The following is a 27488-nucleotide window of genomic DNA, read 5'->3' as shown; positions in this document are numbered from 1 at the left end:
GGCATACAAGGCGAATCTGAACTAGGAATTTTTCCTAGTTCCTACAATGCAAAAAAAGCTCTTCTTCAAACAAAAAGCAAAATGATTTGCCAATTCAATCCATCCCGGAAGGTGTTTTGCCGAATGTGATCCATTGTTCCATGGAGCCATAGAACAAGCCATAAGATTAGTTTTTCCATGAATTTATGGAGGATGAATTGAATTATTGCAATAATTCCCCCACATATTTGGTAGTAGTGGAATGATGGGCACATCCTATAATTCGACGGACCCCCAAATAGCAATAATGAACCACACACCCCTTGAACACAATATAATATCCTGCTTTCCTGAAAAGCATCACCATGATTAGTCCTCCTCGACCGTCAGATCCCTCATCATCAAACTCGGTTCCACTTCCAAATTTGATATGTATTCTAAACCGTCGATCCATAGTGGACCCGGTGATAAAGATGGGGTCCATCATTACGTGGCAAGATCGAAGAGGTTTCTACACCTGGTACAGGTATTAATGAGTCATAAGACAGTATTTCCTTTTATATAACAAATTAGGTCATCAAATGGATGAAGAAAAATTCAGAAATCCAGCTCACTTCCCAAATTCTTTTTCTTCTTCTTTTTCTTCTTCTTCTTCTTCTCTCTTAGGGTTTCACAGAAGAAGAACAAAACCTTCTGTGACCACCACCTCCACCACCGCTACAGCCACCACCGCCGGTGTTTCATCACTGATTACAGACCAAAAACCAACCAGTTTGAAGAGATCTCTCTTCTATTATATGTAAGTTTTCGAATTCCTTTTTTCAGATTTTGTTATTTTTCCGATCTAGTTGTATTTTTTATGAAATGAGCGATACATCAATCTTGATTTGATCTCAGTATTTGTTAATCTGTTTGTTAGACTGGTTGATTTTGATGTAGGTTTTACTGTAAATAGTTTTTTTGTAACTAGGTTATTGTTTGTGGATAGAGAAGACCGACACCGTCTATGTTGATTGATTTTACTGGCATTAGTTGTTGATTTTGAATAAATATCATCTTGATCTCCGATCCTTTGTTGTTTCATTGATGTAACTTCTGTTGAATTGATTTTGTTCTGTGAATTTTTTTTTATTGCTCTGATTAAATGATTGTTTGTTTAAGGTTGAGTGTAGATTTCTGTGATAATCTTGGTTGAATTTTCATGTATTGATTTTGAGGTTTTGAGTTCTTACTTAGTTGTGAAGTAATCCTGTGATCTAACGGTTAGATCTGTATGTTTTTGTAGATAGAAGATGGCGATGGAAGTCACACAAGTGCTTCTCAATGCACAAGCAGTAGATGGTGCAGTGCGTAAACATGCTGAGGAAAGTCTTATGCAGTTTCAGGAGCAGAACCTACTTAGTTTCTTGCTATCGCTTTCAAGTGAATTAGCGAACGATGAAAAGCCTATTGAAAGCCGTAAACTAGCAGGTTTGATATTAAAGAATGCTTTGGATGCTAAGGAACAGCATAGGAAGTTTGAACTGGTACAGAGATGGTTGTCGCTTGATAATGCTGCTAAAGCTCAAATTAAAGCGTCTTTGTTAAAGACTCTTACTTCTACTGTACATGATGCACGGTCAACTGCATCTCAAGTCATTGCAAAGGTTGCTGGAATTGAGATGCCACATAATCAGTGGCCTGAGCTTGTGAGTTCGCTCTTGGGTAATATGCACCAGCTACCTGCTCATGTCAAGCAGGCAACTCTTGAGACTCTTGGTTATTTGTGCGAGGAGGTCTCTCCAGACGTCGTAGATCAAGATCAAGTAAACAAGATACTTACAGCAGTTGTTCAGGGTATGAACTCTACAGAAACAAACAATGAAGTCAGGCTTGCTGCTACACGAGCATTATATAATGCCTTGGGTTTTGCTCAGTCTAACTTTACCAATGATATGGAGCGGGACTACATCATGAGGGTTGTTTGTGAAGCAACTTTATCACCTGAGGTGAAGATACGCCAGGCGGCTTTTGAGTGTTTGGTTTCCATCTCGTCAACCTACTACGACAAGCTAGCCATGTACATGCAAGACATCTTTAATATTACTGCAAAGGCTGTGAGGGAAGATGAGGAGCCTGTTGCACTTCAGGCTATTGAGTTTTGGAGCTCTATTTGTGATGAAGAGATAGATATCCTAGAAGAATATGGAGGTGATTTCAGTGGTGACTCAGATATTCCCTGCTCTTACTTTATCAAGAAGGCTCTTCCTGCTCTTGTTCCTATGCTATTGGAGACCCTTCTTAAACAGGAGGAGGATCAGGATCAGGACGAAGGGGCTTGGAATCTTGCAATGGCTGGGGGTACATGCTTGGGTCTGGTTGCTCGTACAGTAGGAGACGACATTGTTCCACTTGTCATGCCTTTCATTGAAGAGAACATAACAAAAGCAGATTGGAGGCAGAGAGAGGCAGCTACATATGCCTTCGGTTCCATCCTAGAGGGTCCAGCTCCTGACAAGCTTATTTCCATTGTTAATATTGCTCTAAACTTCATGCTCAGTGCCTTGACAACAGATCCAAACAACCATGTGAAGGACACCACTGCATGGACCCTTGGAAGAATATTTGAATTCCTTCATGGATCGACTACAGATACACCCATCATTACCAATGCAAACTGTCAACAAATTGTAACTGTTCTACTTCAGAGCATGAGAGATGTTCCTAATGTTGCTGAGAAGGCATGTGGGGCTCTTTATTTCTTGGCTCAGGGTTTTGAAGATGTTGACACGATGTCCTCTCCTTTGACTCCTTTCTTTCAGGAGATTGTAAAGGCCCTTCTTGTGGTTACCCATAGAGAAGATGCTACAGAGTCCCGCCTACGTACTGCTGCATATGAGACTTTGAATGAAGTAGTTAGGTGTTCAACAGATGAGACGGCTCCACTGGTTGTGCAATTAGTTCCTGTGATAATGATGGAGCTCCACCAAACACTTGAAGCACAGAAGCTCTCATCCGATGAGAGAGAGAAGCAGGCTGAGTTTCAAGGCCTTCTTTGTGGGTGCTTGCAGGTCATCATTCAGAAGTTGGGTGCATCTGAAACAACCAAACATCCATTCATGCAGTTTGCTGATCAGATGATGGGTCTTTTCTTGAGAGTATTTGCTTGCAGAAGTGCAACGGTGCATGAGGAGGCGATGCTTGCAATTGGAGCTCTTGCATACTCTACAGGGCCAGATTTTGCCAAGTATATGCCAGAGTTTTACAAGTATTTGGAAATGGGTCTTCAGAATTTCGAGGAGTATCAGGTGTGTACCATCACAGTTGGCGTGGTCGGAGATATATGCAGGGCACTGGAAGACAAGATTCTTCCTTATTGTGATGGCATCATGACACAACTTCTGAAGAATTTGTCGAGCAACCAATTACATCGATCTGTCAAACCACCCATTTTCTCATGCTTTGGTGACATCGCCCTGGCAATAGGTGAGAATTTCGAGAAGTACTTGGCCTATGCCATGCCAATGCTTAAAAGTGCAGCAGAGGTTTCAGCCCATGCGTCTGGCTCTGATGATGAGATAATCGAGTACACCAACCTCCTAAGAAACGGAATCCTGGAGGCATTTTCAGGAATTTTCCAAGGCTTTAAGGGTTCTCCAAAGACTCATCTTTTGCTGCCTTACTCCCCTCACATCCTCCAGTTCTTGGATAGCTTGTACTTGGTGAAAGACATGTGAGTTTTCTTACCAGACCATATCCTCAATTTTAGTTTTATTTCTGAACGTAAATTACTTTGTGTTGTGTAAGGCAAGGTTTTTTAGTTGCTGACCTGTCTGTGTGTTATTATATTTGAGCAGGGATGATGTTGTCATGAAGACTGCGATTGGGGTACTTGGAGATCTAGCTGACACTCTGGGAAGTAATGCTAGTCCTTTGATTCAGCAGTCTGTGTCAAGTAAAGACTTTTTAAATGAATGCTTGTCATCTGATGACCATTTGATTAAGGAATCTGCTGAATGGGCCAAGTTGGCTATTAGTCGAGCTGTTTCTGGTTGAGGGGCAGATGATGCTCTCTTGGCCTCACCTCGATCTATCTTTACAGTTTTAGAAGTCTGTCCCTGCATGCATTGCATTGCATTGGGGGTGTGTCGTCATGCAAAGGTTCAGGATTGGATTTCTGCATACCACCATCATGTGTCACGCTGCTAATCATCATTTTCATCGCCACAACAGTGAGTCAGGGTCGTCAGTTAGTCGGTCAGTCACTAACTCTGGTGTCGGTACACACCACGGAGGAGTCGGGTTCTTCTCAAAGGGGAAGCAGGTTGATGAACTCACATAACCACACACCAAAGGAGATGGACAAAGGGGTGTGGGGCAAAGTTGAAGCTGTGTTCTATTGGGTAAATCTCAGCTGTGTCCATTTTCTCATGGCCACAGCCTAGGTCTATGCCAGGGTGGGTCTTTTGCATTTAATATCTTACTATCACCACCCCCATCAAGTGTTGCTTCCACTGGGTGTAATTATTCGGTCACAGTTCCAAGTTTGCTTGGATGGGAAGGATGACACCCTAGAGAGTCGGTTGAGGCGTTGCAGATCTTAAGACCATCTCCTGCGGCAGCTACACATTCACCATTCTCATTCCTATTAACTTTTTTTTTCTCTTTTTCATTCCGTTTTTTTTTTTGGTCCCCAAAAAGATTATGTATTGCGTCTTGCATTATTAGAGTCAAGTCAGTCAGTCAGTCAGTTGCATTTCACCTCTTTCACACACACAAACACAAGTCTTTATATTTTTTTATAAATATACTTGCTCATACAATGTGGTGGATTATTGTATTTTTTTTTTACCCACATCCAGGTTTGAGCTCTGTCAAGTTTCATTCAGGTTGTTACTTTAGTAGGTTGTCTCTGTTTGAAAGTCAAGTGTTAAATATCATGCATTCATTTCATCAAATCATATGCTTTATTGTTCTCGTCTTTGTTGCAATTATTATTTCTATTTTTTTGTTTCTTTTAAAAGGATGTGATATCATCATCAGACTTGTGATCATTTCTCTAGAGTGTTTTTTTTTTGTCAGAAGTTTCAAGAGGAATGAAGAAAGGCAAAACATAAAAAAGGAAAGAAGATTTTCTGTCCGGTCTGTTTTTTTCTTTTGTTATAATACACTTAGTAGACAGTCATCTTGAGGATGGGAACTTTTGTCCATCTCTTGCAAGTTTGGCTTAGCTTGTTCAGATTCCAAAGTGAAATGTAATTTCAATATTTTTCTTTTTTTTGCAATTTTATGATTTTACATTGAAATGTCATGCGCAGTAGGTGAATTATATGGCTCTGTCTCTTTCTTTCTTAGGTTTCCCATGGAAATTTTTAACAACAAAAATGTATGATGCTTAGTTGTTATTGATTGAGAATCAAATCTTTTAGCATATCACCAGATGGGTAATCCTGTCTCTCTCATATGTTGATGAAGTCATAGGGGATGGGTGAGATGACATGAGGAGAATGATTGAGGTTGAAAGCTTGTTATGGTCCGGCACCATGTCCTAAAAACAAAAATACCGACCTCCATGCTCTCCGGCGATTGTGTTTCATTTTCTCCTTCTTTTCTATTTTAGTACCATTTTATTATCGGGTTTTTATTTGTTCTGGGCATCGCTTTTCTGGATATTTTATCGGTCGAGTCTCTTAGTGGGACTAATTTACAAGAATCCTTCTTCATTCATTTTGTACAAATATACATGAAACCAGTTTCAAGATTTCAAAGTCGTGACTTCAACAATGTCGCCATCCCTGAGCTCAGTATGTGGCAATGCAAGTTGACCATTTACAAGTACCAATTTGCCTTCCGGTCCTACTCTAATGGCTATATCAGCAGCAGTACTACCACTTCTCATCCTCATTATGTCACCATTGGGCCAGCATACGATTGCCACTTCACACAGCACAGCTGATTTTCCGCTGTCATTTTTTGTTCGAATACTTCAAACTTCACCTGCTCCTCCCACTGAAGCATTTCCCTTGGTAGCCTCACCTAATCAATTTCATAATAACAAAGACAACAGCAATGAGTACAAAAATCACTTGAGCCTGCCAGTAAATAAGAAATTAAGGAGGGGTTTTGATATGGCCAACCTTGTTATTTACGCTGGTTTCAATGGGACTGGAACTAAGAGACTTGGAGGTTAGCCTCTCGAAGAAGCTTGAGTTCACTGGGATAGATGAAACCTGTTTTCCCTCAAAAACAGCTGAGACAACAGTCCAGTATTCCACCTCTTCTTTCTCAGTCAGATCGATAACTTGGATAAAAGTCGGGCGCAGTCGATCAAATTGATCTTGCTGCACAGCATTGGAATGTATCAATACATAGGAAGTTAATGCACACAGAATTAAGCTTTTACGAAGTTGTATGCTTCTCGGACTATTGCAGAAACAAACTATTTGTATCCCTACATACCTTGTGATATATACCGTCTTTACATAGTACGTACTTTTCTAGGCAAGTACACAAATCACCATGTCCTGGAGCAAACCACCATTGGTCAGAAACCTGAAATACCCATTTGAATGCAACAGATCAGATAACAATTTCTTTTGCCACCCACATACTCGAACCATCATGCACAGATGGATTCTTCTTACTAATAGATTATGGTGGTTTACGTCTTTTTATGGCATCTGAAAGTAAGTTTTGTGAATCAAGAAATGATATAACAGACCAGGCTAGTAACTTGGAGAGAACCTTTTTGTGGAGATTTGCATATGCTTCCCATCGTTTTATCTGGAAAGAGGATCTCCTATCAGCTACCGCTTCTGAAGCCCCCAATCCAAAGCTCACAGCCACAAGCAGTTCTCTACCACCATTGTCTACACTGCAGAACTTAAGCTTCATTCCCTGATTTCTTATGAAGACTCATTACACACAAAAAACAAAAATGAATAGAAGGATTACGAAACCTGACAATAACTGAAGCAAGAAGGTGACTTCCTTCGATCCTGAGAACTGGATGCCCTTTTTTCAAGGACCTATACTTGCAAAGCTCATCATCATTATCGTCATTCGTTTCCGTTTCATCCTCTACCCGTTTGGACTGGAACGTAGATGGGTCAGTCTTGGGTACATGGATAGGCGCTGACTGTGGGACTTTGTTCTCGGATTCTTTATAAAGCCAATGCGCTGCAAGACCATATTCGGCATGCTCGTGCATTGTCTGCAAAGACAGAGAAAATTCTACAACCAAGTCTAAACTTTTTCATCAAGGAAAAATAACAGCAACATGATAGTTTTTAAGCCGGTGTATATGTTAGAACGGAAAGTGCAGCACCTGTGTCCTTATCTGCACTTCCAATGGTGATCTATCAGGACCTTGTATCGCTGTGTGGAGAGACTGCATTCGTAAGAACAACAGAAACAAAAATGAGAACCGAATGCACCGAATAATTATCCATTCACCATTTTTGTTCATCTTAACTTCTTACTTTATATATGCAATCAAAACATTTAAGAACGGAAGAAAGAAATTCACCTGATAGCCACTATTCTTCGGATTCACAATGTAATCATCAAACTCGCCATCAATTGGAGTCCAAAGCCTACAAGAGGAAAAGCCATTGGATGACAGTTAGTTTCATCTGTATAACGTAAGTTGCAAAAGGGTCGCGTCATCTATGCTAGGTAAGCATATTTGCCCGATACATATGCCAGAGACTTTCAACTTCTTTAGGAAAGAAAAAAGGAACAACAGTTCAACGTCAAAGTAGAATATGTAAACTCACTCTATGTTTTGGTACTTAGAGATTTATCATTTATATATCAAGAATATTGTAGCAACATGTTAAGAAATTTCATAAGGACAGAAATTTCAAGTTTTTATTACCCGTGTACAATGTCAAGAATGTTGTAGCAACATGTTACAGCATCTCCATGTAGCCTTCCATTCTTATCCCCAACTACGACCCTCAATGCCCGTGCATCGTAAATTTTCTTAATGTCCACATCTTTACGTTTCATCTGTGGAAAAATTTGCAAGAAAAATAGAGCTTTCAGTTGACTTCAGAATCAATTTCCAACTATATATATCCATAACAGACCAACTCTAAGAGACTGGAAGTATCAGGACATTCATGAGAGTGATTGTTGGAATCGAAAGTTGGAATTCCTCGAGCAATCTCTCAAACATCAGGATTTAACAAGAAATTAGAGAATAACTCAAGCATACCTTGGAATAGATGCGATACAAGCTTTTTAAGCGACTTGACAAAGTTACTTCCATTCCTGGAACATAACTACATTCGACAATAACAAATTAAATTTAGTTGGTCCAAGATCATGTACAAAAACAACTTTGGAATTACGATATGGAACTTACGAAGTTGATATAAGCAATTCTTGTTCAAGTGCTTCCTCACAAAGGGCTAGAGATGCCAAGGCAACACTAGCATCACTCACAACTTCCGGTTTTGTCTGAGGACCCTTGCTGACATCATAAAGAAATTTTGCGCGCCTTTCTCGATTTTGTAGCAGATCAAAAGGTAATACAGCTTCCAAAAGATCCTAAGAAACAGTATTCGGGGTTATGAGCTTTCTGAATTCTTTTGATCTTGAACAAACATCGGTATACATATAGTAGATCAGATATCAATAGGAGAATATGCCCCACCTTCATAGATGCCACGTCTTCCTCACTAGCCACTGACACTTCCAAGTCGGTAACTATTACACCTTTATCCAAGGGTTCAACCAAATCAGGTTTTGCAAGAATTCTCCGCAAATTTCTTGGTCTATTGCCAGGCTTCCACATGGAAGCCAGCTCAGCTCTCATTTGACGAAATGTTTGAGGCTGTAGTGATAGTAAGTATTAGTGTCAAAGTTAAACATGTTAAGCACTCAATGTTTCACATACTAATTGAATTTCTTTTAGATGATCAACATGTGGTTAAAAGACTAAAATTTAAGATTTTGAGGATCAGCGACCTGACCTGAACAACAGCAAAGCACAAATCCTCAAGTTCAGCTTTTAAAGCCCATACACCTAATCTGGAAGCTAGTGAGCACCATGCAGCTAACGTTTCTTGTGCGACAGCTTGGGCTTTTGGTGATGATAAAGCATGACTGTAAAAGATGCATAGAGGAATGAGCCATATGATAACATAGTTGTTGTAAAATTGGGTCGGTAGATGATAGCACTAAACAATCTATACATACCAATTCAACATAACATCCCTAGCTATGAATTGTTGAATGAAGTAACTTGGTAATGCATGACTAAACACAGGAATGTGCTAGTTATATCGAAGTAGGACATAAAAATATTACATGGTTCTCATGTTATGTAGACGGTCTGCAAGCTTGATAAGAACCACCCGAGGATCGTCAACCATCCCAAGAAGCATCACCCGTAAACTGTTCGCCTGTAAAGAGATGGAGAACGCTTTGACGTGTAAAGGCTATTTACCAATTGAAATATAAATGAGTACAACAAACTCTGTTCCACGCATTTGTTGAAAATATTGCAAAGCCAAGTACAGGATTCAACATTTCTAGCATATACTTTGTTTAGTTTCAGAAACTAAATATTCTTATCGATGCATCCTAAACATTTCAATCAGTAGTGGTACATACTCTACAAACGGTGATGTCTCATCTAATACCAGCAAAACTAACATGAGAACCATGTAAAGGCTATTTACCAATTGAAATATAAATGAGTACAACAAACTCTGTTCCATGCATTTGTTGAAAATATTGCAAAGCCAAGTACAGGATTCAACATTTCTAGCATATACTTTGTTTAGTTTCAGAAACTAAATATTCTTATCGATGCATCCTAAACATTTGAATCAGTAGTGGTACATACTCTACAAACCGGTGATGTCTCATCTGATTTATATAGCTTAGCTTTGAAACACTAGAAACCAACTTGGCTACATCAGCACCAAATTCCTCTTCAATGGTGTGAATGCTTTCACATGTATCGTCAATCACATCATGAAGAATCCCAGCAACAACCGTATCTATGGCCTGCCACAGAACGAAGACACGGGTAAGAGAAATATAGGGGACCAGAATTCTTGTTTGGATCCAAAATTAGTGTAACTCCATTTCATAACTCTTGCTGTCTCACTAGCATGCCTGAACATCAGTCTAGATAATAACGGACTCGAAAGAAAAATGTAATTTCCAATGATATCTTGAACTATCCTTTTCAGAAATATATACGATATTACACATGGACAACTCAAGAAAGAGGATACATACACGTTTTCCATGCGATGGGATCAAAGCTGCCAAGATTCATCCTGTATGAATGCAATGAGTTAGATAAGGATCACCTGTCTTCCTCATCTGACCCAGGTGAACTATTTTTGCGAATTCAATGGCTTTCCGCACCTGCCTTCACAAATGGTATCGGCTAAGTTACGTGCAAAAGACAATCAATGATCCAGTCTAGTACATACAGAGAAAGGAGATTTATTATGTTGTAAACCTTTTCCTCCATGAAAATGAGATATCCAGTTACATCAACTCCATCCAAGATGAGAACATCTGCAGAACATGATCGAGTTGTTTAGGTGTATGTTGATCGACTAGTCTTAGCAATTCAACTGGTTTCTCAATTTTCGACTAAAAGGTTATGTGATCATCATTTTCATTTAAGCCTGACAAGACACACAGTTGTAGCTAGAAAACCCCAAACCCATTTGAATGAACCTGTAATTACTGGTTAGATAGTAGCATACCTGGTTGATCTTGCAATTTGGGCCATAAGAAATCAACTTTAGTAGAAAGACAAGCACCAGAAAGACAAGCCACAGCAGTAACAGCAACCTGAGCCAACAGCAGCATGAGCAGCAGAAGCAACAGCAGAACTACTAGTACCAGTTGCAGCAGCAGCGGCAATAAGATTCGCAGTTGATGAAGTAAATAACAAGGGATTCAAAGCTGAAGATACAATAAAAGAAGAATTTCTCCTCCTCCTCGTTCCTCCAATTATAAAATTACCATGATCATGTGGTAGTAATGAAGGCAAAGGAGGGTTCTTGGGTAGGAATAGAACCATCTTGATTCTTGAAGGGTTTGTGTTTTGGCGCCGCAATGGTGGAAACACTCAATTTTTCTAAGCAATAACAGCATCCTCCTCTCTGTGGGTCATTTTAATAAACAGGTTGTGATCATGAAAATAAAAATTTGTTGATTGAAAATGGTGGTTGTACTTGCATGATGATGATCATTGATTAACAATAATAATAGATGTGGTTGAAAGAAGTACCAAATGTGTGTTGGGTGGGTGTCAATCCAGTTGGTGAGATAAGTTTGTTTCTTAAAAAAGATACTATTATCATTAAGAGTACTACTTACATCTCAGAGATGACTAATCATAATTCTTTTTTTGCACACATCACTCAAGACTTTGAGCTAGCAATAGCAGTATATAGTCAAACCCATGCCAGTAAATTCAGAGAAACCCATTCACAGTTGCCTTACTTGCTTTGTTCAGTACATGTCATCTCACATATAATGGAAACCCAAATTCATATATCAAAAATAAAATTGAATCAAAATCTGATATAATAGTAGAATCAGAAAACATAAATTTTATGATTAATAAAACAACTACAAGAAATCAACAGAATAAAAACAATTTAGAAAGATCCAGGGTTTCAATTCTGCAATTTTATATGAACAAAACTCAAATTTCAGATCATCTTATTTGCTTGTTGATTCACACCATATTATCAATCATCATCTTCTTAAACTCTTCAAATTAACGTTACCATAACCATCAATATCAAACTCTTCAAAGTGATGTGATTGCATGTGGCCTGTGACAGAAGATTAAGAATTAAAAAAAAAAAAAGAAAAAAAGAAGGTGTTGATGGTTAGTAGTAGACCTGATTGTGGTAACGGAGGTGGTGGAATGGAGAATGAGAATTAGTAGTTTATACATTCAAAAGAATGGAGAAGGAGAGATGAAGAGGACAGAGTGGTGATGAGATAAGTAAAAGAAGAGATCTCAAGTGAAGACTCTCAGTTTGCATATTTAATTATAATGATAAATGACATTCATTTAATATAATTTTGTGTAAGCATATTAGCACAACAGCACATATAGTGTGGTGGTAAGGTACTGTTACTGAGATTCCGTTTACAAATCTCCAAAATTGAAACACATAGAACAGCTATATGACGTAGTTCATATGGAGAGTGATCCCTATAATACTTAAGATTACACATTATTCAATGAATTACAATGGAGACTAATTTGGACAAACCTGCTGTTGTCAATTACAGCCTCCATTGGATGTGGCTCTCCGCTTCTCAGAAATGCTCGAGCATAAAGCTCTCGTGGTTTGAATTCAGATAATCATTAGGAAATAAAGGATATGCTACATAATTAGTAGTTAACACGAAGTGAAAAATGGTTCAACCAAACAAAGTTAATAGGGTTCAACTTGTCTCAGCCGTACTTCCGGTTCATTTCCGCCTCATCTCGGCCGGAATTCCGGTTTTTTTCCGGGTACTTTCCGTCTCAGCGGAAAGTTGTGTTTCGTTTTATGTTGGTCCGAAAACGGAAATTCCGCCGGAATTCCGGCCGACATGTCCGAAATTGACTACATTGCTCACGACTATGCCTGCAGGTGGCGCGACAAATGAGTTCCGCCATTATGGTAAATGAGTGAAGGGATGAAATTCCTAGCGAGCGAGCGATATTCTCAACAATGTCAGGCGCTAGCGATAAAGATATAATCACCGGGTATAATGATATATAGTATCGCTTGATTTAATAACTACCGACAATGGTTCTTTCTCGCCTATAAATAGGTAATTTTCAAATTACACCAATCTAAATTTTCTCTATTCTCTTTCTTTTTCAATCTATTTTTTTTTTCAAAATCTCTCGAATGGCAAAGTTTCAAACCCAATTTGATTTGGCAATACAACTTGATTTTTCTGGAGTAGTACTTGAAGGTGCTGTTAAGAAGATATGTGATAGTTATAAAGAAATAAGTAAAAAACAAACAAGTCTTCAAGCTTTGGATATAAACCAACTCAAACCTGCAGCTAAGAAAAGGCAAAGAAGAGTTCAAAGTAAGGAAAAGCAAGGCAAAGAAAATTTGAAGGCATAGAAAAAGATAAACAATGGAAACTCTCCATTCATGAGCGCATGAATTGGAAGTTATGTGACATGAAGAAGATAAACAAGATGAAGAACATTGTCCCAAATTTTTATTTTTAAAGTATATATTTTAAATTATTAGTGTCTTGTAAAATGACTATTAAAGATTAATATGAAGTTTATCAAAAATTCATTTGTTTATGAATTCGAAAATTTGGCTCATATTGTTGATTAAGCTTACATTCTATTCTCAATCCATTTTTACATTAAAATTAGACTTACACTTACATTTTAATAAACTAAGAAAATATCAAACTTCTACTTAGGCTTAGTTGAAAATTAAGAAATTAAAACATAAGCTTTGGATTATATCTGGGCAACACTTTTAAAATCTCAAAACAACTTCGATGTTGGAAGTGTTCTCTGTAGATGCGATGTTCCTCCTTACATCTTGCTTCAATGTCACTCCTCATGTTTTCAGCCTCAAGCATTGCTAAAGCAACATACTTACTAATTTTCTTACTGATTGTATTGAAGCGATGACTTAACAAGTAGGCGTCGCGATTGTTGAGGTTCATTGTTTGTTCTTGAAATCTCTCAATTATGTTTTACAAAAATGGTTGGGCATAGAGCACCACTAATGACAAGACGATCAGTATAAAAACATAATTCCTGCAAAACTCATTGTCAGCCATGCTGTTTGAAGAATTGGAAGAGTGATGAATAGTACGGAAGATGTGTGAGATTGGGAAATTCTATAGAGATTTAGAAATTCTGGTATGAGCTGAAATGAATTTGAACTTTAGTATTAATATTTATTGGAGGGGGAATTCTTGACCGTTGGATGGAAAATATCTGAGAGATGATCTAACTAACGAGCGACAACATGACTATCGCTGGCGCTATAATAACCAGTGAGCGATATTAAGACCATATATCGATACGCAGTCTATCGCTCGTTGGAAACTCCAATGTATATGAGTATGTGGTATATTTGACACATTGGCACATACGTTTGCTACTTAGACATACCCATAGTGGGTTCAAAACAAATTTTGGTGTTTGACACGTGCATAAGAATATGCCTAACAAGGTGTTTGGAGATACCTTAACAAATAATTTCTTTACTTAATTAAGTCGAAAGGCCAGAAGTTAGGTTGGGAGAAAAATTTCAGAATAATCTCTAAAAGTTAAAAAAAAATACTTTTGTAGGTGAATATTTTTTTGCTTCTAACTTTCGAAACTGCTCAAATTTCAGAATAATTTGTAAAAGTAAAAAAAGTTTACTTTAGGGAGATATATTTTTGCTTTCTGACTTTCGAAAACTAATTATGCTCCTGCTTCTGGTTGCCAAACAAGAAAATTAAAAGGCGACGTATAGTCTCCAGACACATCCTCAAGTTGTATTTGGGACATTTTACCACCTCTCCCATGGTGAAACGGATTAACCCTGAAAAGATGGAATTTTATTTAAGATTACTTACAACGCTTACAATGTGCCAATCAATAAAAGCATGTTTCTTTTTTGATGACTCGAGGTATGGATCTGATTCAGCATATGGACATACAAACATATGGACTAATCCTTCAGATGTTACTAAGACATCGGCTCGACGGTATACAGAGAAGGAAATCGAACAGCGAACAGTCTAACAAATCGAGTGGCAGAAGCTAATAAGAACAGTGTGGGACTATTATAATAGCAGACTCTGTAGGCATAATATGTCCACGTATAATCTCAGTTTAATCTAATAAATCAAATGCTGCAAAAAAACCAAAAGAAGAAAAGAAAAACTTACAATGTGGCAGTGAGCAAAATTAGTGTGGACAAGGCAAAGAGAGATGGACATGCCTCGCTCTACTCGGAGTTTTTGGTTTTTTTTTTTCTTTTTTTACCGAGTGTTGAAGATGTTGGCAGCAAGATGCTCTCTGCTTGACTTTGGCATTTCTCACCACCACCACCAAAACAAAACAAACAATGCTTCAATTTCCTCACCACCACCCCCAGTCAGATTCTTACATTTCCCCATCCCTTTGTCTTTATTACAGAAATTAAATTAAAAAAAAAATCAATGAAAATAATAATAATCAGAAAAAAGCCACCACCAACTTATTCCAGTCATGGAAGAAGCAGTTGACCTTCATATTTTCCAAATCAAAACCCTAATCTCACCACTGCATCACCTCTTTCAAATTCCATTCAATAAAGGTCTCTCCTTTGAAACCCAGACCTTGAATTAAGATTTTAATCATCATCTTAATCATGAACATAATGATGGGTAATGGAGATGAATCATCATCATCAACATCAAATGCAAAGAAACCATTGTTTCTAACGATCTATGCTACACTTGTTATTGGGTTTCTTCTTTCATCCTTTTATGTCTTCTCTGCGCTTTACTCTTCTGGTGGTGCCAACACCCCCACCCTCTTTACTTCTACACCACCTTCTGCCTCTGCCGCCACCACCATCGCCACTTCAATCTCAGGTAACTTCGAATTAAATTAAAAGTCTCTCCTTTTATTCCAATTTCTGTTTAATTGTGTAATTACAATGGTTTACTAATCCGGGTTTGACTTTAATTTCATTCATTAGTCCTAATTTGTGAATGAATTTAGATAAATGTGGTAGTATGATCATCATTATGAACTCGGTTTTGAATAGACCTAAGTAATTCATATACACATTCAGATGCAAATGTTACTAGGACGGCGGCTCCGCGTTCTTCCAATGGTGGTGGACATACGAACATCTGGACTAAGCCTATATGGGAAGTACCAGCACCAGGTAGCAAGATGCCACCACATCACACATTTCAACTGAGCAAAGAGCTAGTTGAGAGTAGAGTGAAAGATAATGTCATTCTCGTAACATTCGGTAACTACGCGTTTGAAGATTTTGTGCTGAATTGGGTTAGACACTTGACGGATTTCGGAGTTACTAATCTTCTTGTTGGTGCAATGGATATCAAACTGTTGGAGTCATTGTATTGGCAAGGTGTACCAGTGTTTGATATGGGTAGTAATATGAGTACGATCGATGTTGGTTGGGGTACACCGACGTTTCACAAAATGGGGAGAGAAAAAGTTATTCTCATCGATGCTATGTTGCCGTTTGGGTATGAGATATTAATGTGTGACACAGATATGGTTTGGCTAAAGGTACCCAATGGTTTTGCGATTTTTTCTTGTTCCATCTTGTTATACTTATGTCTCAATTTATGTTCTTAAACCACATTTGCTGTTTTCTTTCTAGAGCAGAATCCGCTGCCGTACATGGCTCGTTTTCCCGAGGCAGATATCTTAACTTCAACTGATCAAGTAGTTCCAACAGTTGTTGATGACAGTTTGGAAGCTTGGCGAGATGGTGAATATCTGCCTACAATTTTTTTGGCTTCTCTCTAGCTAAGCACCATTCTTGTTAATGTGCTGTTGTGGAACCAGCTACTCATACTTGATTAAAATATGCTTTCTTCAGTGAGTGGTGCCTACAATATTGGAATATTTCATTGGCGGTCAACAGCGACTACAATCAAGTTAGCAAGAGAATGGAAAGACATGCTTCTAGCTGATGATAAGATATGGGACCAGAATGGCTTCAACGAGCTTGTCCATAAACAGTTGGGACCACCGGTTGATGAGGAAAGTGGTCTTGTGTTTGCCTATGATGGGAAACTGAAGTTGGGAATGCTGCCCGCAAGTATATTTTGCAGTGGGCATACTTACTTCGTCCAGGTATTGCATCCCTAAGTCAGTTCCTTTTGTTGCTTCTCTTCCAGTCAATCTTGACGTGTTGTTATTAGCCGCCTTCATATGTAGTTTTTCTTTACTTACTCCTCAAGTACAATGGCAGGCCATATATCAGCAGCTGAGATTAGAACCATATGCCGTGCATACTACCTTCCAGTATGCAGGTACTGAAGGAAAGCGTCATCGATTGCGGGAAGGCATGGTTTTCTACGACAAGCCTGAATACTACGATTCACCAGGTATTTTTTGAAGTGATACACATCTCATAGATCTGGTAAAGGTTGTTTCATCTATGGTTCAGTTCTCTTATTAAGGAGGAAATACAAAAGCATTGAACTCTATCCCACTTTGTAAACCGCAAAATAAGGAGACTGATTGTATTTTATGGAGAATGCTACGTCATTAACTAGTTTTTAGATGGTAAGAATTGCATCTGTATACGGATCAGGAGCAAAACTTCCCCTTCTACAGATTTAGTTGTAGCCATATAGATTTCTCAGTATATTTTCGTACCTGATGTGGCAGTCAATGAGTTTCTTCACCCTTTAGACAAGACCTTACACCCTCATTGTGCGTTCAATTGCAAGCCTTACTCTGACATGCTTAAATTCTGTAATTTAACTCGCTTATGGAACTTTTGCAGGAGGTTTCTTGTCATTTAAACCATCAATTCCAAAGAGCCTTTTGCTAGGTGGGGAACATAGTATTGAGTCGCACTTTGTTCTTGTTAATTACCAAGTAAGAATGTTTTACCAAATACTAAAGCAAATAAGGACTTTGTTGGATAATATTGAATCTTGATTGAACTTTGTTGATAATATTGAATCTGTTACTCATCAGATGAGGCAAATAAGGACGGCTCTTGCTATTGCGTCACTGTTGAACCGTACCCTTGTGAGTATTGTCAAATTCAATTGGAAACTAGCTTCACTGTTTATTGACAACCATTTATACTCTAACAAGCTTTGGTTAGACACATAAGAATGTATCTAACTGATCTTTGATAAACAAACATTTAGGTGATGCCTCCACTTTGGTGCCGTGTGGACAGAATGTGGTTTCCACATCCAGGAATTATGCCTGGGACATTGACAAGGCAACCTTTTCTCTGCCCTCTGGATCATGTATTTGAGGTATTTCAGAATCAGTTTGTTCTTACTTGGCATGCCATAACCAACCATGTTTCAGACTTTGTCGATGTGATTTGGCAATGAAAATTTAAAAGATTTATTCCAATCATATAAAGCACGTTATGGTTTTGAGCCTTGTCTCTACCATCACCCTTAATTCAGAAAAAATGAGTAATTGAAAATGAAGAAAATATAGAGATAATCTGAAGAAACCAGTTATGTAACATCAAAATTTTCCGTAACGCAGGTTAATATTATGTTGAAAGAACAATCAGAGGAAGTTTTTGGTCCGAAAATCGACATCAGAGAGTATTCTTTCTTGGATAACCCATTGGTTCCGAAACAGGTAATTGTATTCAATTCGATCTAAATCCTAAAGTGGTTACCCTATTCGCTCTTTGTTTAACACAAGAAGTTCCACTTTGTTTTGCCAGGTAAAGGAGTCGTGGCTTGATGTTCAACTCTGTCAAGAGGGATCTGCAAATTGTCATGCAGTCACCAACACAAGTAGACCAGGAACTCTCAGATTTCCTAAGAATAGCAACGAAGAAACGGTATATAAACTACATACATTATTTATTCCATTTCTTTCCTGAAGACCAATATAATCATGTATGCAGTTTACTTGGTTATACAGTTCATTAGGGTGTTCTCCTCATTTAAGGATGTGAAAGTGTTACAGTTCTCTTCAATGCAAGATGCCTTCAGCGGTTTCTCTGACAAGGCAAGTTCTTTTCTTCTTAACTTTCTCACTGCTTCGATTAATTGTAATTTTCCTCTCTGTTGATTTGTCTGAGATGCGGAGTATCTGTGAACAGGCAAGGGAAGACAAGTTCAGGAACCGAGTGAAGAGATACACAAGCATATGGTGTTGTGTGGAGAACAAACAACCAGGCCATATATACTATGACATGTACTGGGATGAGAAACCCGGTTGGAAACCTCTCCCACCAGCAACCCCAGCAGATGACCATCCACCTTTCTAAGCGCTACTGACTTTTCCACAACAAGAATAATCGGGTATTTATGGGAATGAAAGTGCAAACAGGTTATCAGGTTGTAGCTGCAGGTTCACTCCCCAACAAACCATATATACTGTTATAACCCAAAAGAGAGGACCGTCATAGCGGGTGTTTTGTACAACAACAAAGAGCTCATGTAGGAATTCAATATTTTTATTGTGGATAGATGTTAAATGTTTTTCCAGATTGCAAAATTGGATCAAAATTTTGATTATGTCAAGGAAATTTGAAAGATTTTGCACTGGGCTTAAGCCTATTTTTCTAGACAACAAACTACACGCATAACATCTGGCTTGCTTCAGAAAAAAAGAAGAAGAATGAACCCTATTATTGGGGCTGTAGGGGGGTGAGTTTTTGGGGGCTAAAATGCTATGTGTAGGCAAAAATGGATAGGGGGACTCAAGGTACATGAAAAAGTCAAAAATATCCTTACCTAAATTTCACTATTCATTAAAAAAAAATCTTAAATCCTAAATCTATAATCTTCTCCTTCTCCTCTCATTTACAAATCATGATTTAATCATGATGAAGATCATTAAAAAAAACACTAAATCTATTATCTTCTCCTCATCCTTTTCTCATTCATAAATTGCGATAAATAATTTCATCACGACGAGAGTGATGATCATAAAGAAAACCCAAAATTATTATCTTCTCTTTCTCCTTCTCATTGATAGATCATAATAAAGATGGTGATCATCATAAAAAGAAAAAAGTAAGAAAACCCACCATTTATTTTTTCTTTTAAATGGTTAGAAAATAGGATTCTATGAATTTCGGGTAAAAAAAGAAGTTTCTGAATGTGTTTACGGCTGGGAGTTCTTAGATTCCCAGCCGAAAGTAAATGTTTCGGCTTGGTTATCCCAACCGAAATTAGTGTTCTGATTTTTTTGGATTTCCAGAATCAGTTACGGCTAGGAAAACCCAGCCGAAACTGCAGTTACAGATGGGAAAACCCAGCCTTAACTGGTTCTAAAAACAAAAAAAAATCAGAAAAATGATTTCGGCTAGGAGTTCTTTATTTCAACACCGTAAATAAAAAACACGGTTTGGAACACCATCATTTTCCAACCGTTTTTGCGTTCTACGGTTGGGTCGACAAATTATCCCAGCCGTAACTACACTTACGACTGAGTTTTCTCAGCCGTAACTGGTTCTGAAAACAAAAACAAAAACATCGAAAAATCTTTCGGTTGGGAAAACCAAGCCGAAATATGGACTCTCGGTTGGGTCGATAAACTATCCCAACCGTAATCTTGATTCACGGTTGGGTATCTAAGAACTCCCAGCCGTAAACATCTTCAGAAGTTTTTTTTTTTACTTGAAATTAATCGAATTGGATTTTTATAACCATTTAAAACAAAAATAAATGGTGGGGTTTTTTAAGTTTTTTCTTTTTATGATTATCATCATCTTTATCATGATCTTTGAATGAGAAAGAGAATAAGAAGAAAGTAGTTTTTGGTTTTTTTATGATCATCATCCTCATCATGATGAAATTATGCTCATCATCTTCATCATAATTTATGAATGAGAAGAGAAGGATGGGAGAAGATAATAGATTTTTAGTGTTTTTTGTTTTTTTGTGATCTTCATCATGATGAAATCATGATCATCATCTTCAATATGATTTGTCAATGAAAAGAGAAGGAAAAGGAGAAGATTATAGATTTATGATTTATTTATTTATTTATAAAAATAGTGAAATTTAGGTAAGAGTATAATAGACATTAGGATTATGATGTGATAAAGGATAACTTCATTTACTATTTATAACTTCATTTACTATTTCATGACCCTAAAAAGTCCCCAAAAGACCATTGACTTCAAAGCGCCAATAATAGAGTTCAAAAAAATACCTGACTGTCCTTAAAGCTAGCACTATGGTGCACTCTATCCCTTCCCTATCCCCAAAAGACAAGGAAGCCAATCTCGCTACGGTGGATTCTCATCCCTTCCCTATACCATACGACTACAGTAGCCAACAGCGCAACACGGCTACTCAGTAGCCGTATGAGTCAACTCGTTGACTTGACCAATACGGCTACTGAGTAGCCGTTTCATAGGTTTAAGTCTTCAGAAGCTGGCTCGCGCTACCCACTTCTTATTCTTCTCTAGTTTTTCTTCCTCTCAAAACCCTTTCAAACCCTTATTACCCCCTTTCGATTTTCATATTGATTCATTGCGATTCGATGACTTAAATTAAAAGGGTTTGATCGTTACTCCAAGGTGACTCAAATCCATTCTTCAATTTCGAATTTCATCCAAAAAATCATCTAAGATGAGTGATTCTAATGTTAGGGTTTCAAATTAATTTGATTTTGACTTCGAATTTGATTTTGATGAAATTATAGATATTAGGTTGGTTAGGTATGTGGTATGCAATTCAATAATGTAATTAAAACATATATTGAGTGAAAAATCCATGATTAATTGTTGTGTTTCTTGATTTATGTTGAATGAAATGTTGGAAAACTAGAATATAAATGTAGAAAATTGATTGACTTGTATTTATGTATGGTATACACAAATTGATACTGTTTTTGTTGTTTGCAAAGGTGCATAATGAGTCTAATGCGTTCTTATGTGAGAGTTAAATATGGAGTCTATTTGGATTCATCTAGTGATGAAGAAGATAAATCTTTGCTAATGTTTACACAACTATGTTTGGATGAACGATTGTGTATTATTAGATAACCTGTACCAAGGGAGATACAGACACGTAGTGTAATAACGCGTGATTGAGTGTGGCATGATGCCAAAATGATGAATGATTATTTTACGCCTGGAACTGGTTATACCTCAAGATAATTCAAACAATGTCTAGGCATGAGGGAAGACTTATTCGAGAAATTGTTAGGAAAATTGCTTGAAGTTGATCTAGAATGGCACCAACGTCCAGATGCAACCGGTACTATGGGGCATTCTCCGCATATGAAATTAGTTGATGATTACACTCGTATGGCTGCCACCACAATATACATGTATCTAAAAAGATTTTGCCACATCGTTTGCATGACTTTTGGAGAAAGATATTTGCGTGAACCCACTCCTGAAGATGTTCAGAGGTTGCAACAAGAGAATGCGGACCGAGATTTTCCTGGAATGCTTGGTAATGCAATGGCCATGGAAGAATTGTCCGGTAGCTTGGCAAGGAACTTACGTGGGTAAATATAAAGAGAGTAGTTTGGTATTAGAAGCGGTGGCATTATATGTTTTGTGGTTTTGGCATGCTTTTTTGGAATGCCTGGATCAAACAACGATTTGAATGTGTTGGCACACTCTCTCTTTTTTGATAACATGCTAAAGGGTGTAGCACCTCCATGCAATTATGTCATCAATGGTCACCACTACAATATGGATTATTTTTTAGCCGATGGTATCTATCCAAAGTTGACTACAATTGTACAAGTTTTCTCACAGAAATTGGACATTCCCGACTATGTGAGATTCAACAAGTATAAAATAGCTAAAAGAAAGGATGTCGAGCGTGCTTTTGGAGTTCTCCATGGTAAATTCAGAGTTTTCGGATCTCCATGTAAGTATTGGCATCAATCTGACTTGAACCTAATTATGAAATGTTGTCTTATCTTACACAACATGATTATCGAGCATGAACGTCGGGATACGGATTGAGCCATAGTTTTTCCTGTTCCGCTTCCAGAACCTACCAATAATGGTCGTGTATTTATGTCATCTCTGAAAAACATAGAACTTCACCTATAACTAAGAAATGATCTTTTCAAGCACATTGCTGTGCATCCTTGTAGAGGAGGCCCGACAGGGGACATGTCTAGTTTGGAGGGTTCAGATATGGAATATGTGGTACTTCCATCATCATAAGGAGATTATGATGACACAGACTTAGAAGAAGAAGTAGTTCCTGGTCAAACCGAGGATGGAGCATTTGATTACTATGGAGATTACAATGATCAAATTCCAAATGACTTTGAACATGCATTTGAACATGTATATGGAGACGGACATGTGGGAGACGAATATGAACATAACCCATTCTTCTTTCCAGCATCAACCTACCCATTCTTTTTTTGCAGTAACAATATTTGAGGTGTAAATCAAACCTAAACATCTATTCAATGTCAAATCAATCAACAACTACCAACTCAGTCGAAGAAATTCTTAAAAGATACAAGCGAACCACCCAATCAATTGATACGAAAAAGAGGAGCTACTACGAAAGCAACAACGTCTTCATCACCTACCAAATTTATTAATCGGATGGATGACGTGTTAAGCAAACGAAAATCCACAAAAGAAACCAAAGATTATTCATCGGCTGCGATAGAATACGAAGAAAAGCTGAAGGCATAGAAATGAGGTGAAGAACAAATGCAACTGAGAGCAAGGTTAAAGGATGTTGAAGAAGAGACAGAATGAATTAGAAACTTTTACCTTCTCAAGGATGAATTAGAAACTTTTACTTTTACTTTCTCAATGAATTAGAAACTTTTACGAAGAAGAGACGTAAAGATCATACTGTATTTTAGATTAATGTTGGTAGGGGTCCTTTCGTTAAACCAACGGGCAAACAACCATGGTTTAATTATGAACCATCCCACATTTGTTCATGGAAAAATCATTTTCGGAAATTATGCATAAAGTACAATGAGTTTCTACATAGGTACAGAAGGGACAGGTCCGCTGCACAAGAGGCATATAAAGCATGGAGAGGAGAACAGTTTTATCATGTCGAAGCGGCATTGATCGTTGAATCTCACACCAAGAAAAATAATAACATGTAATGTATTCAGACCTATCGTGCACCATGTTAAGAAAAGAGGGCATAGAGATACACGCTTTTAATCGAATGATCTGTTGTAACTTATTTTTTTACGTTATTAATGAACATTAGTTTAATGAAGTTATTTATTTGAATATGAAATTCATTTCGTTACAACACATTCAAACCTTATATTAATTCAAACAACAATTTAAATTATTTTAGACAATAGTTTTTAAATTAAGATAACAACAATACTAACTAAAAATTTAAGACAACACTTTTAATTTAAAACTAGATTAGAAATTTAAAAACTAAACTCAATAAAAGATAAAACAACTAGAGCTGGATTACATCGTCATCTTCTGAATCTTCAATGCTGATTATATTCATCCCTTTTAAGATCTCCTTTTTCTTGCGTCGATAATATCTTTTTTCGTTGGGAGCTATTCGACTAAGGTCCATAGACATTATTACATTGTCTTGATCTAAATGCATTTGTTGTTGATGCATTTGATTAGTCTGTTGAAGAAGCTTTTGCAAATTGAGTTGTTCTTCCATTTGATAACTCGGTTGTTGAGTATACTCCCAAATTGTTTGGTATTGGGATCCTTGTTCCCTTTTCATTTTTTCCTTCCTTGATCGTGTTTCCCTAAGATACTCCAAAATACTAGCACTTTGTTGATAGATCCTATCTTCTTCCATCTTAACCGAAGATGTTCCCTCATCACCTTCTCTAAATATACCTTGCTCACGATCTTTCTTCTGTCTAGCTAGCATTTTGGCTTTTTTGGCTCCTATAGGACGTGCATTCTCCTTGTATTTCCAGCGAGTCTCTCAATTAGGAAGAACTTCAGTACCATATTCGTGTGATAAAAAGTTACGATGATTATTAAACAACTCACTGTTTCGGCTAACAGTGAGTTCATAATTATATCCAAGGACCTTTTCTCTAAACAATTCATAACATGCATCATACTTGAATGGTTGTCCTGTTTGTTCCTGAAATTTATTTCGAACATCTCTTGTCTGAAAATTTATGTAACAAACATTAATTTTATTACTATTATCACGAACTATATGGAAAAACCTAACAAATTAATAGAACATACCAAATCTTCGTGGCTCGCACCGCTTTTGGTTTGGCGATATAGAGCGTTAAGAATGGACACCATTTCTTTGACATCTTTTTTTAGATACTTCATCTTGGTTTTTAAGGCTGACCAATCTCTTTCATATGGATTACCGTTCCGTTGGACAAAAATTTGGTGAATACATATCCAAAACATAGCTATTTTTTGTCCCGAACCCACAATTTCATCCATACTCACATAAATAAATGCATCAGTAAGATCAATCTCTCTTGGTGAACAAAATTATTAACCATTTTGAATGAAACTAAAATATAAAGAATTGAGTAGTAAAAGATAAATATAAAAATCAAAGAGGTATAGTAAAAAGAAGAGAAATAAGAAATCAATTGATGTAGGGAGAAGAAATTGATTTGGTGTGGTATGATTATAGAATTAGAGTGATATTTATAGAGGATTTTGAAAAAATGACCGTTGAGATCCGACGTTGGAGAAGATAAAGCCGTTATTAATGATGGATGGTTATGATCGGGTGTGAGACGGGTGTAAACGAGAAAAGGTCAAGCAAATATTTTTTCTGAAACGGCTACTGAGTAGCCGTATCAATGATAATACGGATACTGAGTATCCGTAAAGCGTAAAAAAATACGACTACTCAGTAGCCGTGTGGTTTCCCTTCCCTTCAAGCAGGATCAGATGTAATCCTCCATGTAGGGAAAGGATTGAATATCCCTACATGAGTACGGATTTGGGAGACCATAGCACATAAAAATTTAGATTTTCGAGGGATAGAAACCCCTCCATAATGCTAGCTCTCAGCGGTAACTTCGGTATAACTTGCAACTTAAAAATGACATACCTGGGTGGGCTTATGCAAGTGGGATTTGCAGTTGTGGCCTACCAAAGTTGTCGACCAAAGAATTAAACCATTGGAAACAATTTTCAGGTGTATATTGTTGGAGATAAATAGTCCAATATAGACTACTTCCTAAGTATGACTACTCAATATAAACATGAGGGTCACTCCACATGGTTTTGAGTTTGAAACACACATTCTAATTAGGCCGACTGAGTGAAGCGAGGAAGGATTCTATTTATGGTGACTTTGTGTCAATGTGAAGCATGTTTTTTTTCCAAATTGACATAAAAAGATTAGATTTGGTTCAACGAAGAAAGGAAGACACTGCCAATTCCTTTTAGTACAATTACTATAACTTCTTATATATCCTATTTTTAGGGGTATAATTGGCAACCAAACTTTAATATAACATATCTAAAAATCCGTGTCTTGGAATTTTACAAATTTTATCTCGTTGGAATGATTTTTAAAAAAATCTATGCAATGAGTACAAACAAAAATATCGAATTTAGAGTTTTTAAGAAAAACTCGGAGGTGTTTATCATTTAGACACAATTTACGAAAATTAAATGTATATCCATCATACATACCACCAAAAAAGATAAATAATACTTTATGTAGCCATATTTTGGTTTATGCATCAACTTATTTTCTGTTGCAACTAATAAAACGATTACTCCCTCCATTTCAAGAAAAGTGATGCTTTCATTTTAGACACAATTTTCGAAAATTGAACGCATAGCCATTATACAAACCACCACAAATAATGCATAACATATATTATGCAGCAATATTTTGATTTATGCATCGGTCAATTTTCCGTGTCAGGAAAAATGATATTTTCGCGTTGATTTCTTTGGTCGGCCATCCCACCGTGTCAACAGTCATCTAGTATATATTTGGGGTGATTTTCTTCCATGGTTTTTGTTAATTTGTTTGATGAAAAAGTAATCAATTAGGGGTTTCTTGACTGAGATTTTAGTCTCTTTAAGCTTTTTAATGGTGGGAATAAGAAACAAAACAGAGACTTTCATTTTTCCAACTCTTAAAATGCAGATTTCACTTTTTCTTAAAATACAGATTTTAGTCCCTAGATATTATCAAAATATCACAACCTTTTCTTTTTCCTCCTAACCTACTTGTCTTCCAAACTACAACCATCGTAACCCCAAAAAGACTCAACTGAAATCGAAACCTATTATTAATTTCATCTCAAACAATACCTAAGTTTCTGAATATTTCTATCGCTCCTTCCGTAGATACAAAAAAATGACACTCACCACGTGGCGCTATTCTAGAGTGGAAGCAAGTTAGCAAGATATGATTATATACATATTATGTTAGCCAAGTTTCCATCATTTGTAAGCAAGGTTATATTTGTAATTACCCATATAGTTACCCTAGCATATATAAAGAAAAGAGAGCAGGAGAGAGAAAGGACGACACACATTTTTGTAAAGGGAGGCACACCATCTTCTTCCTCCATCACCTAAAACTAGATCTAGAGCTCTCCAAACTCCATTAATGGAATCTCATGTAAACACCAAAAACAATTATAGTGAAGAATCATGGATATAGATCACATTGATCGAACCATATAAAAAAATCCTTGTGTCCATTTATAATTTTAGCACTGTTATTATCATTTTCATATTCAATATGTTAGATTTCTGCAAATTCTTAAGGGGTGTAAACAATGCATATTAGTGTGGACAAACTTTTTAAAAAGAGTGATTCTAGATTGAGCGAGCAAATCAACCACAGAGAGGGAATCCAATGGATCCAGTTGAGGGTGCTTAGCATTTGGATATGTGAAG

General features: G+C 37.2%; 2 protein-coding genes and 1 pseudogene across 2 annotated transcripts; 2 read left to right on the top strand and 1 right to left on the bottom strand.

Moving 5' to 3' along the window:
• The first annotated feature begins 580 nt into the window (after window positions 1–580).
• Window positions 581–5243, top strand: LOC113344108 (importin subunit beta-1-like). The gene is made up of 3 exons (XM_026588146.1): window positions 581–778; window positions 1265–3691; window positions 3816–5243. Exons 2-3 carry the CDS (start codon window positions 1272–1274, stop codon window positions 4012–4014), a joined length of 2619 nt encoding a protein of 872 aa, XP_026443931.1. The 5' UTR covers window positions 581–778; window positions 1265–1271; the 3' UTR covers window positions 4015–5243.
• Window positions 5244–5666: 423 nt separating this feature from the next.
• LOC113344091 lies at window positions 5667–12198 on the bottom strand (annotated as a pseudogene).
• Window positions 12199–15015: 2817 nt separating this feature from the next.
• On the top strand, window positions 15016–19205 carry LOC113344113 (arabinosyltransferase XEG113-like). The gene is made up of 12 exons (XM_026588148.1): window positions 15016–15567; window positions 15771–16240; window positions 16340–16445; window positions 16557–16813; window positions 16932–17067; window positions 17472–17566; window positions 17669–17722; window positions 17848–17961; window positions 18206–18304; window positions 18393–18512; window positions 18596–18682; window positions 18777–19205. Exons 1-12 carry the CDS (start codon window positions 15342–15344, stop codon window positions 18942–18944), a joined length of 1932 nt encoding a protein of 643 aa, XP_026443933.1. The 5' UTR covers window positions 15016–15341; the 3' UTR covers window positions 18945–19205.
• Window positions 19206–27488: the final 8283 nt, after the last annotated feature.

This window comes from Papaver somniferum, unplaced genomic scaffold (genome assembly GCF_003573695.1).
Source record: "Papaver somniferum cultivar HN1 unplaced genomic scaffold, ASM357369v1 unplaced-scaffold_73, whole genome shotgun sequence".
Classification (NCBI taxonomy): Eukaryota; Viridiplantae; Streptophyta; class Magnoliopsida; order Ranunculales; family Papaveraceae; genus Papaver; species Papaver somniferum.
This window is presented reverse-complemented; position numbering and strand designations above follow the sequence as displayed.

Coding starts and splice junctions, on each gene's coding strand:
- LOC113344113 (XM_026588148.1), top strand. CDS start 15,342: ATGAACATAATGATGGGTAATGGAGATGAATCATCATCATCAACATCA. Junction 15,568..15,770: donor CATCGCCACTTCAATCTCAG/GTAACTTCGAAT, acceptor ATACACATTCAG/ATGCAAATGTTACTAGGACG. Junction 16,241..16,339: donor CAGATATGGTTTGGCTAAAG/GTACCCAATGGT, acceptor TTTCTAGAGCAG/AATCCGCTGCCGTACATGGC.
- LOC113344108 (XM_026588146.1), top strand. CDS start 1,272: ATGGCGATGGAAGTCACACAAGTGCTTCTCAATGCACAAGCAGTAGAT. Junction 3,692..3,815: donor TTGTACTTGGTGAAAGACAT/GTGAGTTTTCTT, acceptor ATATTTGAGCAG/GGATGATGTTGTCATGAAGA.